The 22,854-nt window shown below is 49.4% G+C and overlaps 1 protein-coding gene across 3 annotated transcripts in view; it reads right to left on the bottom strand.

The window, feature by feature from the left end:
- RNF220 (ring finger protein 220) overlaps nucleotides 1–22,854 on the bottom strand; it is a 214,325-nt gene that overhangs the window by 58,268 nt on the left and 133,203 nt on the right. For all 3 annotated transcript variants that reach the window (XM_053985583.1, XM_053985584.1, XM_053985585.1), the window contains 2 exons: nucleotides 10,983–11,028; nucleotides 1,509–1,604 (listed from right to left, as the gene is read on the bottom strand). In XM_053985583.1, coding sequence (XP_053841558.1) covers nucleotides 1,509–1,604; nucleotides 10,983–11,028 — 142 coding nt within the window. The remainder of the gene's footprint in view (nucleotides 1–1,508; nucleotides 1,605–10,982; nucleotides 11,029–22,854) is intronic.

Here is a 22,854-nt window from a genome sequence, read left to right as displayed (position 1 = left end):
TTTTCTCCCTGCAGTGCAGACGTACAACTCCCATTACACATTTGCATTAAGAGCTGCAACCCTCCATAAAATATGCTCACAAACTTAAAGCACATTAGAGAGTAGCTGGACTCAGCACATAGAGGGGCTTCTGCTAAGAATATTTGTCTTTGAGTATGACATAATAAAAATGTACAGGAACAGAGGGCTGCAAGGGGCCACCAATCTCACAGAGACTGATGTCTGGCAGAGTGGGAAGGGAGGGAAGCTCTCCAGCAAAGGGGCCATAGCAAAAATTTCTTCCATGCTCTTTTGAAATGAACATAATTTATTTATTAGCCTTAATAAACAGGCAGGAAAGAGAGCAGGATTACCTGAAACAGGCATTTCTGTATCTTCTGCAAGGTTTTGCTTCTCTTACTTTGCTCCAGCTTTTATTGTTCATGGGAGGGTAAAGCAGCTGTGATGTGACACCAAGTTATACCTCAAAGCCACATGAGAATATGATCCACAACTGATAATATAACCAATAAATAGGACAGAAGATGGAATAATGGGCAACAAATGTATGAATCTGCTACTAACAGGACTCATCTTCAGAACATGTGTTATAACTGGGACTGCTCAATAAGAGCCTCAGCACTGGTCATCAGCCTCTCTCTGCAGCTTCAAACACAGACTTGGCATGTGCAAAGCAGCTGATGCAGGAAGATATGAGTGCCTGCCTGGCCCTGGCCACAGGGTATGGCTGCAGACCACCACAGAATAGATGGTGATGGGCATTTGCCACGCTGGTACAGCCTCAGCCCACCCAGCCTGTCTACATAGCAGGTGGATACATGCTTGGGTCTGTGCTGATGACCAACATTAATTTATCTGCTGTCTTTCAGAGCCTACTTGAAGCCAGTGGCTGAGTACAGACTTGCAGTCAAACAGTTGGATGTGTGTTGAGTTGGAGTCAAGTGTGCCAGCCAGCCCCCAAAATACAGCCAAGCTCTACTTGTGCTGCTGCCCTTTTCATTTCTTGCTCCATCTCCCTCAAGTTTTACTCATTGCATCACCGAAGTCAAGACCTGCTGCTCCTCTGGGAAGAGAGTGTTTTATAAAACAGGCTGGCATGGCTGTGGATTGTCCACACTCATTTCTGTCTTGGATGGGAGTCATGAGTAAAAAAAACATCACTTCTCTGAATGCTTCTCAATGGGCACAGGGTGGGTAATGACAAACATAGCCATGGAAATGAGACCAAAATGGTGAATATAATGCAACAGAAACTGCTACAAAGATTTAAAAACATTTTTAAATACCACTGTGGTTCTAGTTGGAGCTGGGAGGACTTTGCAGACAAAAGCCCACCTTCTCAGTCCTGTGAGGGGCCAAGTGTTCACGTCCCCATGATGTTGGCAGGAGAACCAGGGCAGTGATTGCATAGCCAAGAGCAAGGCTGTCACACAGAGAGAGCTGTGGGCACTGGGTTGTGCTGGCTCCCTGCCTAAGGCTGAGACCAGCAACAGCATCTACCTGCTTACCTGGTATCTGTCTGAGTGATGGATGTCATCTGAGGAGTGGGGTGATGCTGTCGGAGAATCTCCTTCCCGCTTGATTGAGGCCGACAACAAAATTGACTGCAAGAGAAAGGAGAAATTCATGTTGTGAGCTCTGTCAAGCTCTCTGACTGTCTCTGAGCTGTCCTCAAAGCCATGGAGAGCATCTGCTGAGCTGTGGGACTGTGCTGGGATGGAATACTGGGCTGTGGGTCTGGCTCTGCTCTTTGCAAGGGACTCTGCCCCATGAGGGGACCAGGCCGCTGGGTCTAGGAAAGTACAAATGAATGGGAAAGTCATTTTTACCCCAGGTCTGGTGGCTGGGGCAGAATCAGGCCCTGCTGGAAATGGTATGTGAGGACCACACCAGAAATTCTCATGATAAGGCACAGGAGTGCTGAGGTGGAGCAGTGCTTACATGTCCTCATCTGCCCTTTTAAAGTGCCACTAAATCTCTCAATAGCTTTGTAAACTGAACTAAAGCTCTCAGCACCTTTGCAGTGCAACTACCTCTTCCTTCAGTAATTATGCTATTTATTTTAATAAGTAGCACAGAAAAAAAGGGCCTTTTAGAAGGTTAAAAAGCTCTGTGATATTTGAGACCTAAGATATCACTGATAAACTTCAAGTCCATAGTAGGTAAGTCTAAATTCTACACACAGTGAACTCTAGCAGGAAAATTACTATGGGAGTTTGACAGCATCTGAAGAAATGTACACTGAGTTACAATTGAACTTTATGATTAGAGTACTTTGAGGGAAAAATGAAATTTAAAATTCTAATTTATAAATTAGCTAAACTGGGCTAAATATAGCACACTGCATTGTGAAAAAATGTACACTGGAAATGCAGCTCTGCAGATGTTTGTTTCTGAGAATCAGCTGGCAAGATTTGACAATAAATGACTGCTTGGAGATGTGTGTGTTTGTGAAGGGAAGTGTAGATATCATCTGAATTGGACAGGTCAAGTGTGGTGACAACATTATTAAAAAGCATAATACCTTGGAGAAAGGCAAGTATTCCAGAAATATTTGCCTCTGGGCTGAAATGAAACATGAAAAAATGTGCATTTTTTTGGAAAGATATGAGAAAGTGGAAAAATGACTCAGCATACAAATCGGTTCAGTCAGCAGCAAGCAATCCCCCAGGCTTGGACAGCTCTCCACGAGAGCAGCACAGCAGTGCAGCCAGCACGGGCATGGAGGGAAGACAGGCTTGGGGAGGCGGTGGAGGAGGGCAGCTTGGGATGCCGAGTTCAACCCCGTGGGTGTGAGCTGCCAGCCCTGCCATGAGGGCAAGAGGCATGGCCCAGTGTGCAGTGCAGATCTCTGCCATAAAGCCCAGCTCTACCGGCTGCAGGGTGATGTGATGTCCTGAAAGGGGTCACAGAGGAGTTGCCTGCTGGGGTGCTCAGTATTTCCTTGGACAAAACCACTTCTGCCAACTGAGGGCTGTGCTGACCATATCCTGGGGCTGGCTTGCTCCTCAGCTCAGCCCAACAGGGATGCCAGGCACTGCGAGGGGCAGTGGGAGCCCACGGGGCTGAGGGCACCTGTCAAAGGCTTCCTCAAGAGCCCAGCCTCCACTTTCCAGGGGACAGATGGGCAGAGCAGGGAGGCCCTCTGGCTTCATGTGTTGGCTAGACCCAACTGCTAATGGCTTTGGTGAACAGCTCATTTATTTCTGGAAAAGCCCTCTGCAGAATTTCTGCAGAGTGCAGACCCCAAGCTCCGCTATTGTTTAGTTTCTTTATTTTCTAAATAGAGAGCGAGGGCCATTTTTGAATAAGCAGGCTTGCACATGTCCTAAAAAACACGGGGATGAGGCTCAAAGCCTTCAGTTGTGACTCAGAATAACAGTCCTGACTGCAGCAGTGTTAATGCCCTAATAAGCCAAGGGTCCTGGAGATGGGAGGGTTAAATCTGTTTTGTCTTCCAATGTATTCTAGAAAAGGGGAAAAAACACCCATCTCCCCATTCTTTGAGGATGGACAGACAAACCCTGCCCGCCTCCCGCTCCCCCCCTCAGCTTCTGGTAGCTCTAATCCAATATTATTATGTGAAAAATGGTTGGGCTAGCTATGGAGACAGTAAATTAAACGTTATGTATTAGTTTTTAGCGTGTGGTCCCAGGAAGAATGCTGGCCCCATTTATTCCACAAACCTCCTGAGCACCATGGCAATGACCTCTGGAAAAACGCAGGGCTAAACTAATCCCAAAGATGTCAATCTCGAGGCCTCTTCTACATACACTTGCAGTTTAGATTAATAAACTGTCTATTTTTAAATTGTGTGCAAGCACTTCAATTTTAAATACCTTGCCGGCATGTTAAACACAGCGTTAGAGATGCCAAGTCACACTTCCCCTTCACTCTTAGGAAACCTGACTTCATTTGTTTTTCTCATTTCCCTGTGCTGTGCCACACTTTGCCTCTCGGGCAGCCATGGGGGCAGGCAGGGATGCAGGCTCAGAGGCTAAGGGACTAGAAAAGGCACTCGCCATCAGGGTGACTTTCAATCCTGCATTAGGCCAGCCTCCGCCGTCCCAATTTTGGCTTCTTTTACCCCAGATTGTCACGTTGAGGCTGTTTTCCAATGGCTAAGCAGTAAGGATGCCTGACCACAGGATACCAAGACAAGGATTTGCTGTTCCCTGCACCACTCTGCTCATTCCCACGCTAGTCCTAGCGAGCAGAGAAAGGGTAGCGATACAATTCCCATTCCTCTGTCAGCTGTGTTCTGGGAAGATGGCTGTGGAGGGAAAAGGTGCTCTCCCAGCCCTCACGCATGCCCATGCTGCATGGCAGACCCAAATTCTGTCATCTCAGCCCAAAAACATAGTGCTCAGTGCTCTGTGTGCTGACAGGTCTGATGTGGAGATGCTCCCTACCATGGGACCAGGTTCTTCAGCATGGTGGGAACAAGTCTTGATGCTGAGATGTCCCTTTTCCCTTGGGTTAAGGCCACCAGCCAGCTCATCCATGCCTGACTGCCAGTACATCCCAGCTGCCCTTCAGAGTGTGTCTGAGTGAGGATATTGGGGGGACAGGACCCTCCTCCCTCCCTGGTCTCCCCTCCACAACTCCCACCATCAAAGCTGGAGCAATGGCTGTATGTGAGTGGTGGTGCAGCTTCCTATTTCTCCCTCCCCTTTAAATCATCTCTCCGCTGGGTAGAGGCACTCTCCGTGGAGGTTATAAACCCTGAGAGGATCAGACTGAGCATTACACCTGGGGCAAGCTAAATAAAAAAAGGTCACCGGCGCTTTTTAAACATGGACAAAAAAGCAGTAAAATGTGTTTGAAAAAAAAAATCTGGCATTAAATCATGACTTTTTGCCTGCCTTGCCTCATTAAAAGTGGCCTTTTGGAAGGTAAAATTATCATTGTAAGTGATAAGATCTTTAAGAAAATAATTCACGGCTTCTTCACCCTTTAATATGATAGCCGCCACCGGCTAATTTTTTTCTTAATGGCAACGAGGCCATCAATCTTGTCCAAGCCCTGTACTCCCTCCTTCCTCCTGCCCCTCCTGCCATGCTGGGCAGCCATGGCCCTGCTCAGAGATTCCTTCCTGCCCCTTGGAGCCCAGCTGTGCCGTGCCAAGGAGAAGAGATGTGTCTGGATGTCCACAGATCCCGAGGGCACATCAGCCTTGCTCGTGCTGCAAGGCTCACCTCGGTGGCTCCCGACACGCTCCGTGGACCTGCAATCCTGCAGAGATCAGCTGGGAATGTTTCAGCAGCTCACCGAAACTAGGAGCAACACCTAGTTTACATGTATAAATACAGGGGCAGGTTTGGTATGAATCAAATGTGCATCCTGCAGCCTGTATGCCAGCTGCTGTGATCCCAGGCCGTCGATGCCCAGACCTGCTCCTCCCTGCTGGGCTGGAGGAGCCGTGGGCAGCGCTGAGGCAATGTCGGCAAGGACTCCCGTTGCCAACACGCCACCGGCTGCTGCCCCGCGGGCTCGCCAGGCCGGGGCCCCGGGCAGCACGAGGGGAGGGGACGGCTGTCAGGGTGCAGCCGCCAGCGCAGGGAAAGGGATGGAAATTGCCGGCACACGCCGCCCCCAGCCCGAAGCGCGGCCTCTCGCCGGCAGCCGGGGCAGGTGTCAGCGTGGGCACAGCCCAGCCGGTGGCTCTGACATTCTGCTGCCTCTCAAGGCCAGTCATTTGAGAGTATTAAAGTGCTGGACTCCTCTTTCTGAGAGCCCTGGAAAAACATAAGGAGTCTATTTTTCTTAAACAATCCATCACAGCTGCTGTCAGCAGAACAAATACCCTAACCCTGCTTTTTATGTATCTATATGGCCTTTTAAATTTTTTTTTCTTTCTTTTTTTTTCTTCTTTTTTTTTTTTTTTTTTTCTTTTTTTTTTTTTTTTTTTTTTTGGCACAAAGTGTTCCCTGCTTGATGCATTCAGCCTTAACTCTGCCGTCTAAATAGGTACTTATCACTTAACATGGAGGTGATGGCTTGACATGTTTTCTGTCTCCTGCCCTCCCCTCCACGGTAGGGAAGACGTCAAAGTGTTGCTAATAGCTGTTATCACTTGGGAACTGTAACCCGAAAGCAATAAGTGATACCAGGCCTTGCTGTGATTTTCCCCCTTAACTCTGCTAGCCGTTTTTTATGTTATTGCTGGAGGATCCCCGACACAAAGATGTTACTATTAGAGCTGAGTTTCCTAGAAGCTTTTGGAGGGTCCACATTTGCTCCCGGGAAAAGTTAGAGGTAAAATTATCTAGTGGCTTTTAGCTGGCAGAGATAAAGGTGGGATGGAGCTGGGGATGAAAGGCTTAAATGTGAGAAGAGTGTGAATGGCAAATAGAAATAATGGTATCAGCAGCTTCTGGCCTTCACTGAAAAATTCCAGTGGTTCACAAGCAGAATAAGCTTACAGAAATGGGAGCTACTAATTAATTTCTGTGCATGTTACAGTGACACTTGGGATTGTAATGGAGCTGTGTGTCCTCTTGGAAGAGACACCAGCTACATGGAGGGAAAGGGGGCCCCTTCCAGCAGAACTGCCCATCAGCACTCTGGAGATGGAGGGGGAAAGAGGTCTGGCCCAGGTCTGTCCCTCTCTGCTCCTTCTGCCAAATGCAGTGGTTTCCCCTGGTCTAATGGGAGGGTACAGCTGTTTGGCCCAAGGGGAGTGAGGGGCTTTGTTTGGTCATGGGGCAATTTGTTTTATGGAATAAAACCTGGCAGATACTTGGTTTTGGAGTGACTCTGGTATTCATCACCCCAAACTGCAGGAAGCACAGCCAGCTAACACTCATCCTATGTAATTTCCTCTCCTTCACATATCTGTGGGCCGTTCTCATGTCCCCAGCTTGGCAATAGCTTTGCCACAATACCCAGATTTAGCTTTTAAATCTTTCCTTGTAAATCACAGTTACAGAGGGAGGGAACACAGATACGGTGAATGACTTTGCCAACCTCCCAGTCTGTCAGTGACACAAGAGAAGGAGTTAAAACCCCAGGGCACTGACACCCGTACCCTGTTCCTACCACCAGACATGATATGAAGAAGTTAAATGATTGTGCTAGAAATTTCATCTCAAGTGAGGCAGCTGGGAAGGGCTAAATACAGACATTCTGTCAAGGTTTAAGGCTCCAAATCTTTCTTGTTTTGAAGCTCTTTTTCCTTGGAGGGCTTTAGTGGTCAAATTTCCCACCCGATGTTGTAATTCTCTCTCAAACTGCTCGGTGAAGCTGTAAAATCACGGGGTGGGTGGGGGAAGCAAAGAGCTCTGGCACTGTGGCTTGGTTCCCAGCTCTGCCGGAGGTCTGGGAGCAGAGTGCTGGCTGCCTGCCTGTGGGCACCCTCTGTGGAGTTGGGTGCACACCTAAACAAACCAGCCGCAGGCATCTGCTGGGTGCATGGGATGGATTTTGCTCGTGGCCACTCACGTCAGTGTTTGCAGCAAGAGCAAGAGCACAGCCAGGACTGGAAGTGGGAAAGGCAATTTGCAGCCATGTGTTAGGAAGCAGCAGTGGAAAATGGATGCTGAACCCATCACAAGAGCTGGGATGCTTCATGAGCCCGGTCTCTTCCCCTTCAGTGATCAGTACCAGCTCTTCCACAGGGGATATAAGTTTACCTGTTAGGCCACAGGTAACAGTCTGCAGCTAATACCCTGAAATACAGGCAGTAGTGAAGTGCTCTTAGGTAGCAAGGAGGACCTGGAGATGCTGACTCTCTAGTTATCACCAGCTGCTCAAGGAAGAGTGGGAACAGTTGGATTTACACCTCACCAACATGGGTTCAACCCAGTGTGTGCTCCTCTCCTGCCTTGCAAGAGGCAGCCAAGGCAAGGGGAGAAAGGCAAGGGGAGAGCATGAAGTCTAGGAATGATACCCAAGGGAACCTCTCGCTGCTGACAGCTGGGCAGCCACCAGTCCAAACAGTGTCTGTGGTGTTCTCCATATGCCTCTGTGAGACATTCCTGCTGCCTGCTCTGCCCGAGACCCAGGCTCGGGCCATGCTGGGGAGTGCTGCAGGGAAGCTCTGGCCTCACAGAGGTCTGGGGCATGGCTGGCTTGGACAGACCTTCAGAAAGGAACCTTCAGAGTGACAATCTGCTTGTCCAAGTGCCTTGTCCACACTGGTGTATCACCATCTGTTAGGCTTGGTCTCTAAGGGCAGATGAGGATCCTGAACACTGCAGATTTGTGGTGCTCAGTGTTGCCCTTTGAGCTGCCTTTGCAGAGAGGGAGCCCGGGCACCAAGCAGTGGTGCTGGCTGGAGCCCCAGCTTGCAGCTCTTGCTTGGCTGTCACTGCCTCAGTCCGCTCTGATAATAGAAGAATCTGATACAATAATCCTGCATTCATCACATCCCATGTTGAGTGATTGGATTTTCTTTGACATATTGCCATGAAAATTGACCCAGTGCAGTGAGTGACAGCTCTTCAGGGGCAGGGGAGCAGTGAGAGAGGAACATGCATTTACATCTGGGCTTTTATTGCCCAGAGAAATGTTTGCTGGGGCAACTGTGGGGAAGGAGTGGGAGCAGAGCTAGGCCACAGAGCATGAGAAGATGAAATCCCCAGTTCCAGCTGCCCCCCAGGAAGAGTCTCAGGCAGCACAGAAGTGGCAATGGTAGTGATGCTATGGGCAAAGGTCCTAAATGAGCCCTAGAGTTAGAGCCACTGGTGACCACAGAAGTAACTACCAGCCTGCAGTCATTCCAGTTTCTATGTCCCTGAGTGAAACCAGCTTGCCCTTGTTTGTTTTGCCATTGGAAGCTCCTGAGGGATGGGGAGGTGCAGCCCCTTCTCCCATTGCTGAGCTGCTGGAGCTGCTGGCCTTTTTGTTGGCACCAGGAAAAGGACTGGCCAGGAAACATTGCAGCACTCCCCTTCCACCAGTTCCAGAGTGGTACAGATCTTCCCTGGAGGTGCCTGCCAAACCTCCAGTGATGCCTGGGTGCCTGGACATGGACTGCAAGCCCACTCCGGGGGTCTGTACCCCATCCATCTGCCTGGGACTGTATAAGAGGGACTTCACAACCTGATGGGCTATTCATACCCTATGTTGCAAACATGCAGCGGGCACAAAGGAAAAGAGCAACCTTCATCTCCCCACCACCCTCCTCCTCAATCCCACCTGGTTACAAAGGGGCCTTTAATACCAATCTCAGGTGAAGGTGACAGCACTGTGCCTTCCCATGCCACACAGGACTTGTCTCCCAGCAAAAGCCACATAGAAATAATGAATCCTCCTGGGCTGAGAAGCTTTCAAGCTCTCTGAGAAGGGAATGAAAGATTTCCTGATTTCACCCTCTCCCTCCCTGCTCTGCCGGCTTCTTGAAGTTAATGTTCTTAGTCCCAGACGTGATGGGCAAAGGGAAAAGATCCATGTGGTGACAGGGGACGATTGATCTCTTTTACATAGAACGACGCTCCAGTCCCAGTTTAATCCCCTCGCTCGAGGCAAATGGGATTCTTTGTCAATGGAAACTTCAAAAGCCTGGCCCTGCCGTGAGATGGACCTTCTTCTTTATCTGGTCTCTGTCAGTCACTCACCGTGTTTGCCTCCAAACAGCTAATCTGTTTTCCTAGCCGTCCTGCTCCCTCACAGGCAATGTGTTTGGGACTGCTGAGTTATCTACATGGAGTCCTGATGAGGAGGGAATGGGAAGATTGCAGTCCAGATGCTTTCATTTTGCTGGTGTCATTTCCAGCTCCTTCAAGACATCCCACGACAGCCTCACACTCTGTGGATTATCAGCAGTGGTGGGTTTGGGGATTCCTCTCTGCTCTGCTTGTTTTCATGAGAGAAAGGGTCAGGTCTCCACTCTCCTGCATGACCATACTTTCCTGGAGCAAAGTATAGTCATACAGGAGACAAAAGTGTGGTGCACTATGGAGTAACATTGCAATTTCTTTTTTCCCGTGAAGGATTTGGGAAATTGTTTGGGTTATTTGGGAGTCATCCCTACCTGCCAGGAGCTCAGGTCAGCACAGTGGCTCCCAGGCCTCTCCCTTGGTGAGGCAGACAAGGTGTTGATGTACTTGGCAAGACACCCAGCCCCAAGGAGAAAATCTAGAGCTGAAATGTCAGTCTTTGCTTCTGACATCACATGCCAAAAAAATCACCATAAGCTTCCAGAAAAGCCAATGGGGAATGAGACTGGAAGTTAATTCTAATAGAACAAGCATGAAGACATCTCCTGTGAGAGATGCCCTGCACTTGTCTGCAAGCCAGGAGCCTCCCTCACTTGGACTGGGTCATCAGCAGTGTAGGAGAACCTGGAGCACTTGCCTTTGCCCACCTTGGAGAGGACAGCATGGTTTTCAGAGGCTGTGCAATGCCCTGCAGTGCTCCCTGCCACCTGCTCACTTGCCCAAACTCTGGTCTTTCCCACCCCTGCACCACATGAAGTCCAGCTGACAGCAAATCAGTAAATTATGCCCTTTGAAGTGATGCCATGATGCTCTGTAAGTTTTGTATTTCTGCATTGTGAGCCAAGGGGATGGGAGGTGGGTCCTGGGGAGGGGTTTGAGGCTGAGATGGTGTCTTTGAGTGATTTGGGCTCCTCCTTAGGTGTGCTTCACTCCCCTCAGGCAGGCCCACTCTCCCCTTCCAAAGCTGGCATATGGCTCTGGCTCCAGGAACTCCCACACGTGATTTCCCAGGCTGAGCTCAGGCTGTGTGTGATCAGCTTTCATTAGCTGTCATTAGACACAATCTGGAGTCCCAGAGCCCAGCAGGTCCTTCAGCTCCACTGTTCCTCGGCTGCACAAGGAATGCAGAGCCCTGTGCAGGGACTTGGCTGCTCCAGCCCAGTGGGACAGCAGCTTTCCCCAGTGCCCCTGGCCCCCAAACTTTGGTCACCTCCCTGGAAGACATCAAGTAGCAGGAGAGGGAGAGGGCTGGGAAGGTGAAAGGGTGTAAAGAGCACCCCTTGGAGGACAGGGAAAATATACTGAGGTTTGCTCACTTACCTTGGGGGTGCCTGCTGCCATGGCATCCTTCAGGATGGAGCTCTTGCTGCCAAGAGAGAAGAGAACGAGGTCAGTCACAAAACTGGCAGGCAAGGAGGGGAGTGCTTCGAGAGATCTCATAAGGTCAAATAGCAAAGCACATTGTTCCTCTTCCCTGGACCAAGAAGAGCCTCCTCACCCTGCCTGGAGGGACATGGGAAGGAGGGCAGTGCCAACTATTTCTCCAGCTGTAACAAAACGGTCATACAAGTGGAAGTCCCCAAACCAGCCACATGAGTCAAACACTGACTCTCCCCCTGCCTGGGGCTTGCAAAGCTCCTCTCCCAGCATTGGGAAAAAGCAGAGAGGAAATCTGCAGGGGCATAGGGAAGAAAGCCAGGGAGAGGGCAGCAGAGGTGGTGAGCCCTGTGAAGGGTCAGGCACAATGAAAAAAAGGAGAATAGGAAAGAGAAGGAGATTAAATTGGTATAAGAGCAAGGGAAAAAAAGATTTCCTCAGCTCCAGGCACACCGGGGAAGCAGCAGCTCTGCTGGAGGCCGGAGTGATTTGTTAATTCAGCTTGTTCTCCATTTAGCAGGGAAGGAGGTCCCTACCCGGTGCTCCTCCTCGCCTGCCCTCGCTAGCAGGAGATGCTATAGATTTAATAACACCTTCCCCCCTCCAGACAGGTTAAACTTGAAACAATTACATATCAAAGCCGACATGGCGGGGAGGCCTGCACTGTAATTTTTTGGTTATTAAAGTAATCTCTCTCATGTAAATTCTCCTGCTAACATGCTGCAAACAGCATTAGGAAATAAATTATTTCCCCATGATTCGATTTGTCAATGCAAAGCACCTGCAGCAGGCAAAAGGCTCTTGAAATATGTTGCCAAGCCCAGTGCCTGTGCTTGTAAGCACACGCTGGTGGGGTGGCTGGCTCCCAGCTCCCCATAGCCCCGGGGAGATGATGGATGGGTGGGTGGGTGGGTGGAGGGGGGAGGGTAGTGGGGGGAGGCGGGGGCTGGGGAAAGGGGGGGAATGGAATTGTGTTTAATAACAAAATTTGTATGCAAGCCTGCATCCCAGGCTAAGGATGAGTGATCGGCAGCCAGAAAGTATTAAAAAGCCTCGCTAAACAGATGCTGACAATAGAACAAGACATATCAAATCAGATCTACTTCAGAAACATTAATATACACACGCACACACGCTCGCCCGCGCGCGCGCACCCGGCTCCGCACACCCGCGCTCCTTTCTTCTCAATCACAGCAATATGGGAGACATCAATAAATTTTTATGAGACTTTTAGAAGATCAACACGGTACTAGATGTGACAAAAAAGCAATGTGCCTGTCATGTTCGCTTTGTCGGGGACACTTTAGCCCCAGATGCCGAGCTGCAGTGCCAGCAGGGAAAAATTGAATTTGGCTGGCTTTAATCTGCCTTGATTTGGCAGATGGCTGGGTGTTATGAAATGAGCAGGGATGGAGGAAGGTGTTTTCTCCTGGGGCCATGGCCCCCCTCCTCTCCCAGTGCCACTGCCTTTTGCCCCCTGCCCTGAAATGGTGGAAACACAAACAGTTATCCACTGTCATCAGGTCACTCCAAATGCCACAGCTCTGCTCCCAGCTATGGTTCCTGGGGACCACGGATGGATGGGCTAGGACATCTCCTCTCACACAGCCCCACTTCCCTCAGGGAATGTGCTGTGGGATGCTCACCAAGGGTACAGGATGCCCCCTGTGTCCTGTCCCCCCAGCTCTGCTCTCTACCCTCAGGAGGTATCACAGAGTAGAATTAGTTCCTGCTGCCCACTGAGACACAGCCCTGGCACCACCTCAAGCCCATACAAGAACAAGCACGATGGGAAAGATTTCCATCCCTTCTCAAACCTCCAGCACTACCCTGAATTTCTCAATCACATGAAGTGTGAAACAACTTCCTTTTATATCCTTTTATAATCCAAATGCCTTGTTAAAAAAAACAAACCCGTTTCCTCTCTTTTCTTGTTAAAGGTGTTTAAAATTATTCGTTTTCAAGGGAAAGAGGAAGAATATAATTAATTCCTCCTAGAAATGGTGTTAGGGCCAGGAAACTGAAGTTTTCAGAATGAGAGTCTCTCTGGTCAGCCAAAAGATCAAGCCACTGCTGTTGGGACCGATAAGGAAGGGGACTGGTTTAGATAACTTGGCAGACTTTCTTTTATTCTTCATCTGGAGGATTATTAATACTCACCCCCTTTCTTGCAGTGTAGCTCTACTCTATCACTAAAAAGAGTTTGCAATTTGTTTTTTTTTTATATCCAGAGATGGGTTAGGAATAGGCATAAGCCCAGGTCATCCAAGCACCCAGACCTTGCGATTTAAGCATGCTTTTCCCGATCCCACTAAACAGCCCCCTGAATTACAGGGGCTGCAGCCCCCTGCACCTCTTAAGAATGCTGGCAGCTGGCTCAGGATCGAAGGGCTGTCAGCAAAGAGAAACCTTCCCCTCCATAAACACCGCAGACAAATTAAAAATGGTAAAAGGGAAATCAAGACCTTTAAAGTTCAAACACTTTTCGATGCCTTTTAAAGTTTTTTTGCTCTAGGCCCTTGCAGACAGCACAATCTTTGGAGACCTTGGGATTCTCTTTAATCACCCAGCCAGGCTGCAGTGGTCTGAAATGATTACACATTTACATAGTAATAACCCCAACACTCCCCACATTATTTCATGGCTAGCATATTTCCACTCAGTGAGTGATCCATGTGTTTTAAATTATAACCTGTACATAGGAAATTAGTTACTAAGTACGATATTCATGGGCTCATCTGACACTTCTAATTAAGGTGATTTACACAGAATTATCTTATGAAATAAAAAAATGGTGTTTTGCTAGCTAATAAAATATAATTACTACCCGCTTTTCTAAGTTACAGTTAGTTTTAATCTATTTGGGGAATTGTTTATCTAGTTCATTACAGCAAAACAACTTCTTTACCTTTTAAGCAACCCCCCCAAAGTACCAAAGAAGAGCAAGGAACACCCTGGGAGGACCCAGAGATTTTGGCAGCCTCCTTCTCTCTCTCCTGAAGACTGCACTTCCAAGTGATACAAGGCTGCTTCCTCACTGGCTCCCTTTCTTGGGGCTGAGACACCAGTTCTGTCAGTGCATTCATGCACTTCATGTGTTTGGATGTCCCCATGGCGACAAAATAAGGCCCCTGCCCTGGTGCTGCCAGAGGGCTCTGCCCAGTGCTGCAACTGCATCACCTGTTAACGGGAGCAGCACAGCCAGATCCCCATGTGCTCCAGGACACACTGTTCCTTTAGATTGGGGACCATCAGCTTTAAGAGGAGCCTTTCCTCTCAGCAAGGCTCTTCACAATGAAAGCAGAACTCAGGCTACACCAGAGACATGCAGATGTCCTTTAATGCTAGGCACACATTTGGTTAGGAGCATCCCCAGGTGCAACTGGGAAGCCCCTGGAATATCCCTGAGTGACTTCAAGGGGCTGTTCAGCCCAATGCTTCTGCCATGATTTCCCAAAGGGCAGCTCAGCAAGCCAAATATGTGCCCTCCTTATCCACAGTCTTGGGGTTTCCTCTACCCCTGCTATGGTTGCTATTACACACAATGACCTTCAAGCCTATTTACTTTGTTATGGTCCTGTGTTTTGGGGTGTGCTTGCCATAGGAAATAAAAAGGCAACACGCAAGGAGCAGTCCCTTATCACCCCCGTGAATAGAAGCTGCTGTTTCTTCCCACAGGGAAAAATCAGGTCATTATCTGAAGGTTAAGTTCCCTGAACTGGGGCAGCTGCAGTTGTTTCTGCTTATTCCTGAAGGACACTGACCCAGTAAGGAGCAGGTAAGAGATTTGCTGCCATGCAGCTAGAGCCTTCCAGCTCTGCCTCCACAGAACCCCTTCTCAGCAGGCCCCTGTTTGACAGGCATCAGCCTGTGCAGCTCCCGAATGAGATCCTGCAAAACCAAAAGATTTCTACAGGCTGCAGCCAATGGATGTATTTAATTAAAAAAACAACCCCCACCTCCAAAAAAAAAAAAAAAAGCCCAAAAAAACCCAACCAAAAAACAATTGGAAACAATTTATTTTTAGCTGTAGGACTCAGGCTTGAACATGCAGCCTTGGGATGGGAGCCCCAGCAGCTGAGAAAGCCTCTGGCAGAGCCGTGGATGGCAACTCCAGCTGTAATGGAGCAGTTGCTGGGTAGAGAAGGAACTGGATTTTTGTGAATGCCAGTTTAAATAAGTGGAAGTGTCACTTGATGCTTAAATAAGGAAATGGGAGTTTGATTTTATATCTAGCTGCAGGTGACAGCCCTCAGCATGGCCAGGTGAGATCTATGTCATCACAGGAAGCACACTGGGATTTTTACCCTGCTGTGGCTCCCCCAGTGGCACCTGCATCCCATGATAGGAAAAGGGGCCGAGTGATGCTAAAAAATTGCCAAAGAGGCTGCAGTCAGAGCTAGAAATGTTCTACTCCTACAGTGCCAGACGTGCTTCCCACATGCTCCCCCTGTCAGTATTTGTGAGACCTCAGTGACCAACACAGTCAGTTGTGACAAATCTGACCCACAGGGCAGTCACCCACCTCCCCCGAAGAGATAAAATGCAGCAGAATCATAAAACACTGTGGCATAACCTGACCACGCTGAAATCCCCTATTTGCTCTGTCCTGTTCACATCCCCAACTCTTTCTGCCCTGCTGGATTTTCCTTTATCAACCTCTGGTACCCCATGTCCCCACTCAGAGTGGATAACAGATTTGTGGGTGAGGATGTGATGGTCCATGTGTGCAGGGCCGAACAGGACACTGTGGCTGGGGCGTAGTTTCATTTCTCTCCCACTATTTGAAAAGGAGGTGGCTGAAAAAATAAAAAGGAAAATTGGAGGGAAAGGTCATGCATTAGATTGATCTGGGGGGCTCTTTGCTACCATGGCTATAATGACTGTTTAATTATTCCCAGCTCATGTGGCAGTTCAGAAGAGGCTCTGCAGAAGACATGCATTGCTCCAGGGCAAATAACTGACCGGAGATTTATTTCTCACCCTTGGGTTTCCACACACCCCTTCCCAGGCCTCCTGCTGCCCTGAGAGTCAGCAGCAGAGGAAGGCTTTGCCCTCCAGAGTTCCAAACCTCAGCCTTCAAATCCATATCCTGGAGTCAGGGAATGGACTGCAGGTACCGTAGCTCTGAAGGCAATTTGAGGAGTGTTCATAGCCCTTTTAGGGCACTGCATGAGCAAGGGAAAACATGACCCACACTTTTTTTCACTTGCTGTGCTACCCTGGAAGACCCATGAGAAATGCTTCTCACCTACAGATTATGGACAGCAGCCTCTGCCTTCCCTGGGGTCTGCCATGGAGGAGAGGAACGGGGCATCACAAGCAGGGCAGGCAGCTGCCTGGCTTGTGCTCTCTCTGTAGGAAAAGCCGTGGGTGAAGGGTCCAGGCTGCTGTCATTGCCACCCTCTAAATGCACAGGAGGAAGCTGGAGGGACTCTCTTCCCTTTCTGTCCATGATTAATCTGCCACAGTGAGGGGCAGGGACACAAATCAGAGGAGGAATGAAAGAGGATAAATCCATGGTATCAGCAGCACCACATTGGCTAGATAATAAACAGACTCCTCTCCTCATAAATTTCTCTCCATTCCCACATGTTTTCCCGCCATCAACACTGGCAGACCTGGAGCTGGACTGCTCCTGGCCTTTCTGATGTCCTGGCTGGTGGGAAGAGCTGTGGCTTTGCCAGGGGACCTGGGACCCTCCACCTTGGCTGGCATCCTTCACTCCCTGCCCAGACTGGGGTGCAGCAGGAGCAGCAGGATGGCACAATGGAGCCCCATCCAAGCTCACTGGGGTTTGGAGGATGCATGGGACACATGAGGTGACTGTGGCAACGTGGTCCATACCAGCATGTGGAGTGAGTGGGAGAAGCACTAGAGACACAAAGCACGCTTCAATTTACTTGGGAATTTCACTCTCTCAGTGACCCAGGGCAGCTTGTTCTCACTGCCTCAACCCCACACTGTGTCCTCACTCCTTAGTTTGGTAGCAGCCAGCTCACCCACTTCTCCACACCCCACACAGGGATGTGACCCTGTTAGCTGCCTTGTGGTGGCAGGTGGTCCTGGCCTTGCTCAGGGATCACAAGAAGCTGACGCTTCCAGGCAAGTTTAATTTAAATCCGACAGGAGTCAAACTGCTGGAGAAACTTCAGGTGACACCATCCAGCTGGAGATGCATCTGCACCTGAAACTGGACACCCCTGACTCCAGAGGTGAGGTTCTGTGCTGAACACGTCTGCCATGGGTGGGTGCCCCACTGCTGCTGTGGGGCAGGACTCTCTCCGCAGAACAGGATGTGAAAACCTGTTCTGTGTCCTTAGAGCAGCTCCCAAACACCAACCTGTCCCTGCAGCCTGGTTTTGCTGGTGAACATTGGCTGGAGGGCAATCATGGAGGACTCACAGCCAGGAGGAGCACTGCGGAGACATCACACACAATTAACTGCTTGATTGAACACCTTGGGGGATACCAGAGCCCTTTGGGAAAGCCCCTAGGAGCACTGGGAGGGCACAGCTAGGGAGAGGGTGCTGCAGGAGAGGTACCCCTTCCCACCTGCAAAGCACGCTCAGGCACTTAATAGTACCTGTCCCCAGCATCTCCCCGGCCTGGATTTATGCCTTGAGGGGTCACCTCTGGCGAGACTCTAATAACACGACTTTATTAGCTTTCTTGTTCCTTCTTTAAGATACAGTAGCAAGGGGGGAGGAGGGCAGCAGCACCTCGGGAAAGAGCGGGGGTTGTATGGATAGGAAGCAGCTGCCCTCGCAGTTCCCCTTCTTGGTGACAAGGGGGAGAGGGAGAAAAATGATGCTCCCTTGAAATTTATCATGCACCCAATTACAATGTTAATTGGCAAGTCCCAGAAATCAATTAATTCGCAAATTTTTTTCAATTAAAAATTAAGATAAATCATAAAACGTTATTAAGCAAAGGCCAAACTCCATGAACTTTTTTTTTTTTTGTAGGCATCTGGGTTTTTTTAAAATTTAAATAAAAAAAAGAGCTGTGTTGCCAAAGCCCGATGCCCTTGAGTGCCTTTGCTGAAGCACAGGGGGCTGTCATCAGCAGGACTGGGCTGAAGACAGATAAAAAAATATCGACCAGTCGGACACACTGCTTCTGCTTTATTGATCAGGCGGGAATTTAACTTGCTGTGCATATCCACCGTGTCAGCAAGGGCCACGGGCGAAATTAAAAGTACTTGGCTTGGAGATGTCGCCTTGATACCGGGGGGTGGGGAGAGATGGAGGGAGGGGGAAGAAGAGGGGGAGAAAGGGAAGAAAAGAAAAGAAGAAGGTGGAAAAAGAAGAGGGAAAAAGAAAGAAGAAAGAGACAGGGATAAGTTGAGGAGCAGGAGGTTGCAATGCCTGCTTGCAATATCACTTGTTGGTCAGGGCTCCTTCCTCTCTCTGGAGAACCCGCAGGTGTCTACTGCATGCAAGGAAGGGAATCGTGTATTCCAACAGAGCACTGGAAAAAACCCTTCTCACTCAAAACCATTTCTAACCTCTCTCATTGAGAGGCTGGGGGACCTGCAGCATTTGCTGCACAAGAAGTCTGGGGAAGTACCTGGTCATCAGGTTAAAGTCCCCAGGCATAAATCAAGGAGACCTGAGGCGAGAGCCATGACCCTGATGTGACACACGACAACAGAGCTAATTCGGGTTTTACACACCCTATTTATCCTGCTGGGCCTGGCAGCACGGCCACTCGCCCTTCCCCAGCAGCCGCCCACGCTGGCCCTGGGAAGGTCCTCCAAAGGTCCTTTGGGACAACACAGCCCTTGGCAGATCCCACAGAAATGAAGTGAACACTTTCCTGGGGCAGTGCAAGGAAAGGAGCAGCCGCATTTAAACAGAGGGTTCCCTGAGCAGGAGAGGAGTGTGAGCCACATCTCATAACCTGCTCTGGGTCCTTATTGTGACCAGGAGGAAATAGACTAAGCCCCTGTCATTTGGGCACATAGGGACCACAGGGATGATGTGCTTGCCAACTTGTCCATTAGCAGGAGTTTCCAGTGCAGACTCTGAGGGGCTAGCATGAGATGACTTTAACCAGAAAGACCGTGAAACACTGGGAAAGCAACTTGTGAAAGACGTGAAAAGCAGGATGCATTTCCGTAGGTCTGGAGACATCTCTCAAGAACAGTCAACTTGCCTTGTGACCAGTTAATCTCCCAAGGTCCCACAGCCTTTGTGTTTCAGCTATCTTGCCACTTTCCTCCTTATTTCTTATCCCACTGGGCCCAGAGCTGCCTCTGTCCCCTGAGAAGAGCTACTGCTGTGCCTCTCTACATAAAGAAACCTGGAGCTGAAGCTCCTCACAGCAGGGTGAGGATGCTCTGTGCAGTGCCAGGAACTGAGGAAGCACTTTCTGCTTCTACCCCGGCTGCAAAAGAAGAGAGGATTAAGAACAGTGAGAGGAAAAGAGTATGTGTGCAAACAAGGGAGAGAAATCTTCAGATGGAACCCAAAGGAAGATTTGAGCCTGGGCAGAAGTGCACTGAATGCTGCTACAGGAGCTGGAGCACCATAGTCCTGGGGTTGGCTCTTTTCCTCTGACATGAATCAAAGCTGGCTCCAAAAGTCAAGCTAAATCCCCCATCTGGGCACTTCACCCACTTTGACACAGGCATTCCCACTGCATCTTACTCTGCCCTCCTTTGCCTGACACTATTTGGTTCTTTGTGACAGCATCTTTGAGGTCACAAGAAACAGCCTGCAGCACTTTCCATTTGCACCAAGGTGCGAGACCCCGGTGCCCTCTGTGCCCCGGGAAATGCTTCGTAATCACAGAAGCAGAAGAGAAATTATTCCTGGACACACAGAAAGGTCATTAGGGGAAATCAGTAGCTCCTGAGATGCTGGATGTGCAGGGATGTGTCCCCACGCCCCCAGCAGAATGGCAAGGAGCAATGAGAGCTGCTGGCCTGGGCTGGGAGTAGCCAACAGGTGGGCACAGGCTTTGTAATACAAACATGCTCAGAATAAGTACTGATTGCGAAGGAAAAAAGAAAGAAAAGTGAATGAGAGGAGAGTTTGCACAGCCATGGGGCACTTTGAGAACATCATCACCCTCACTGCTCCAGTCTCTGGACTACTCCCCAGCCATATTGCTACACCTCATCCATTTTGGGAGGTGAAATCCTAGCTCTGAAGCATAGGCTTGCTGCTGCTAATGCAGGGGAGAATCTAGCAGCTGTCACATGGCGAAATAAAAACACCCCCTGCCAAATATTTTTTTTAAAGGAGCATTGCATATTCAAGAACAGATTGCTATGCTATTAAAACCACTGCATCCAAAGGCACATTCCCAACCTTCGAACTGCTGAACTCAGCAACTGTAATATTTGTGATGTGACTTCCTACAGTTTTTAAAATGGCCAATAAATGTCTCTTCCCCAAACTCTAGAAAGAATCATTGTGGAGCATCAGCTGAGGCTGACTCTACGGCTCTTAATTCCTCCTTTACTTCTGTCCTCAAATTAATCTTTCCTCCCAGCCCAAACTCAAACCAGAGCCCCAAACCTGCCCTTCTCCACCCAGCCTCCCCTCCATCAGCAGTGCTCTGCGGTCACTGCCTGGGGAAAGCAGGCAGGGATTAAGGGTCCTGCTGCCCACTGCCACCTCTGCTCACAGTATTTACCTGCAGGGTGACACGCAGCAATGCACACGGGGGTGTGTGTGTGTGTGTGTGACCTGAGGGACACCCCTGGGTGCTACTACAGAATGCTGTGCCCACCTGCACTGCCTAGGTAGTCCTAGGCTGGGGAAATGCAGCTGCAGCCAGAGTACCAGCTGAAGTTTGGAGCTGGGGCCACTGACAGCTCCAGAAAGAGTCTCACATTTCAGTGTGCTTTATTGTGAGCCTTTAACACGGATGAGGTGTAAAACAAGTGAATATATATTGAGTGAGGACAGGAAACTCACATCTAGATCAGCTTCATGAACACAAACCAGGAATATTCATGTATTCTGTGTTGACCAGCCTGGCTGAGGCACAGGGCATAGACACATACAAAGGGTCGCTGTTATTATTTTTTATTTTTACCTTGCTTGGCACTTTAGCTGCTCAGATGGGCACCTTTTGCTCTCTGACTGTACAGGCAGAGCAAGGAGAACATCCCTTCTGCCCTGCATCATGGGGCCACTCCTCACCTGCCTCCCACTCTCTGCTGCTTTGAGCCTGTGCTCTGCAAAGGTGAGCTCCAACACAATTTCTCTTTAGAGGAGGAATACCAACAGTCTTGCTTGGCAAGAGTTAAACCCCATAAAACCAAGGCTTGTAGTTTTGTTTTCTTTCAATTTATACCCTTCACTTAAAGGGGGGGCAGGTGGGGAGGGAAAGAGGGGGAGAAAAAAGAAAGCCAGGTGACATATTCTAAGAGGGAGCACCGAAAACGTGTTAAGCACTTCAAAATCTCATATATTCAATCGGCCTCTGGCAAGACATCTGCCTAATGTTAGCGCTTAAATATCCTTTTCCATTTTACATGCATTCAAGTCTCATTTGAGCGAAATGAAACGGTATTATTAAAGGGAGATTTTGCACAAATGGCCTGAATTTGACATGTCAAGTTCAATGAGGCTGTTACATATGTAACACCAAAAAGGGCTCGGAGGCTGCCGGCTCTTGAAACAGCGCCAGTGGCTCAGAAATGAAATTTGCATTCAGAGAGCCCTGCTTCGCTGCGTGGAGCTGTGCACAAGGCTCGGCTGGACCCACACAGCGTGGAGGAGCCGTGGGGTGAGCACAAGCAGGTCTCTCCCTATGCTTTGGGAGACTGGACACACCAAGAAAGCAGCAGAGCTAGAAACCCAGGTTCCTCATTCCCACTCAAGATCACTTTTTCAAGGGAAAGCTGGACCCTGCACCAGGGTTGGATCCTCCTGAGTGATGTTCATCACTGGTCCAACAGCTGATTTTTGTCCCTGGTACATGCACAAGACTCCTGAGGCATGGGTGGGTGCTGCCCTGTTGCCAGAATGGCTCCTCCTGCCTCACTGCATGATGCTCGAGCTGAGCTGACCTTGAGATATCCCTGTCCTGAGGCCAGGATGGTCACATCAGTACTGCCCATGGAGGGAAAAAGCCGTCCCTGTCTCTAGGGGATAGCAAACCCCATACCCACCAACTGAGAAAGGGGTTTGTTGGAGTGGGTGAGTTGCTTGCGGTGATCTGGGACCATAGGTAGCATCGTCCAGGTGGTGCCTACAGCTTCCTTGTATCTCAGCCCCAAGGAGCTCCTCAAGAAATCCCTTTTCCAGAGTTGATCCAGTGCCCACCAAGCCTTCAGTGCTGCAATCTCAGTGGGCAGGAGGGGATCTGACTTCCTAACCCCAAGCACAGGAAATCTATGATTTTGTTGCAAATCATTAAGGTTTATTAAAACTTAACACCACAAGCCATGATTGGCTGCATCCTCTTTAAATTAGAAAAAAAAAAAGCCCTTGGAAAGCAGCCCCCTGGTTTGCTTCTCCCCATCAGACTGATAAGTAACAGCTGCTCGGCCATTTCGGTAACAAGTCAGTATTGGCAGGGAGCGGCCAGGGCTGCCAGTGCCCGTCGCGTTTATAGGCCCACATTTTATTTTTATGTTTATTGGGTTATTTGAGATCATTATTAGTTTCTCTCTTCTCTTGTTGATGTGTTCTTGCTCCTGGCTTCTCCAGGCAGGAAAGGTGGGGGAATGGGAAACGGAGCTACCCACTATAGCGAGCTGCCTGCTGCGGCTGGGCAGTGCAGGGGACTTCAACTCCCTCACACCCTGCTGCCTGCTAATCCTGCCCACGATTCCTGCCCTTCCTGCCTG

The sequence above is a fragment of the Vidua macroura genome, chromosome 9 (assembly GCF_024509145.1).
Source record: "Vidua macroura isolate BioBank_ID:100142 chromosome 9, ASM2450914v1, whole genome shotgun sequence".
Lineage (NCBI taxonomy): Eukaryota > Metazoa > Chordata > Aves > Passeriformes > Viduidae > Vidua > Vidua macroura.
Note: the sequence above shows the minus strand (reverse complement) of the source record. Positions and strands in the feature narration are given on the sequence as shown.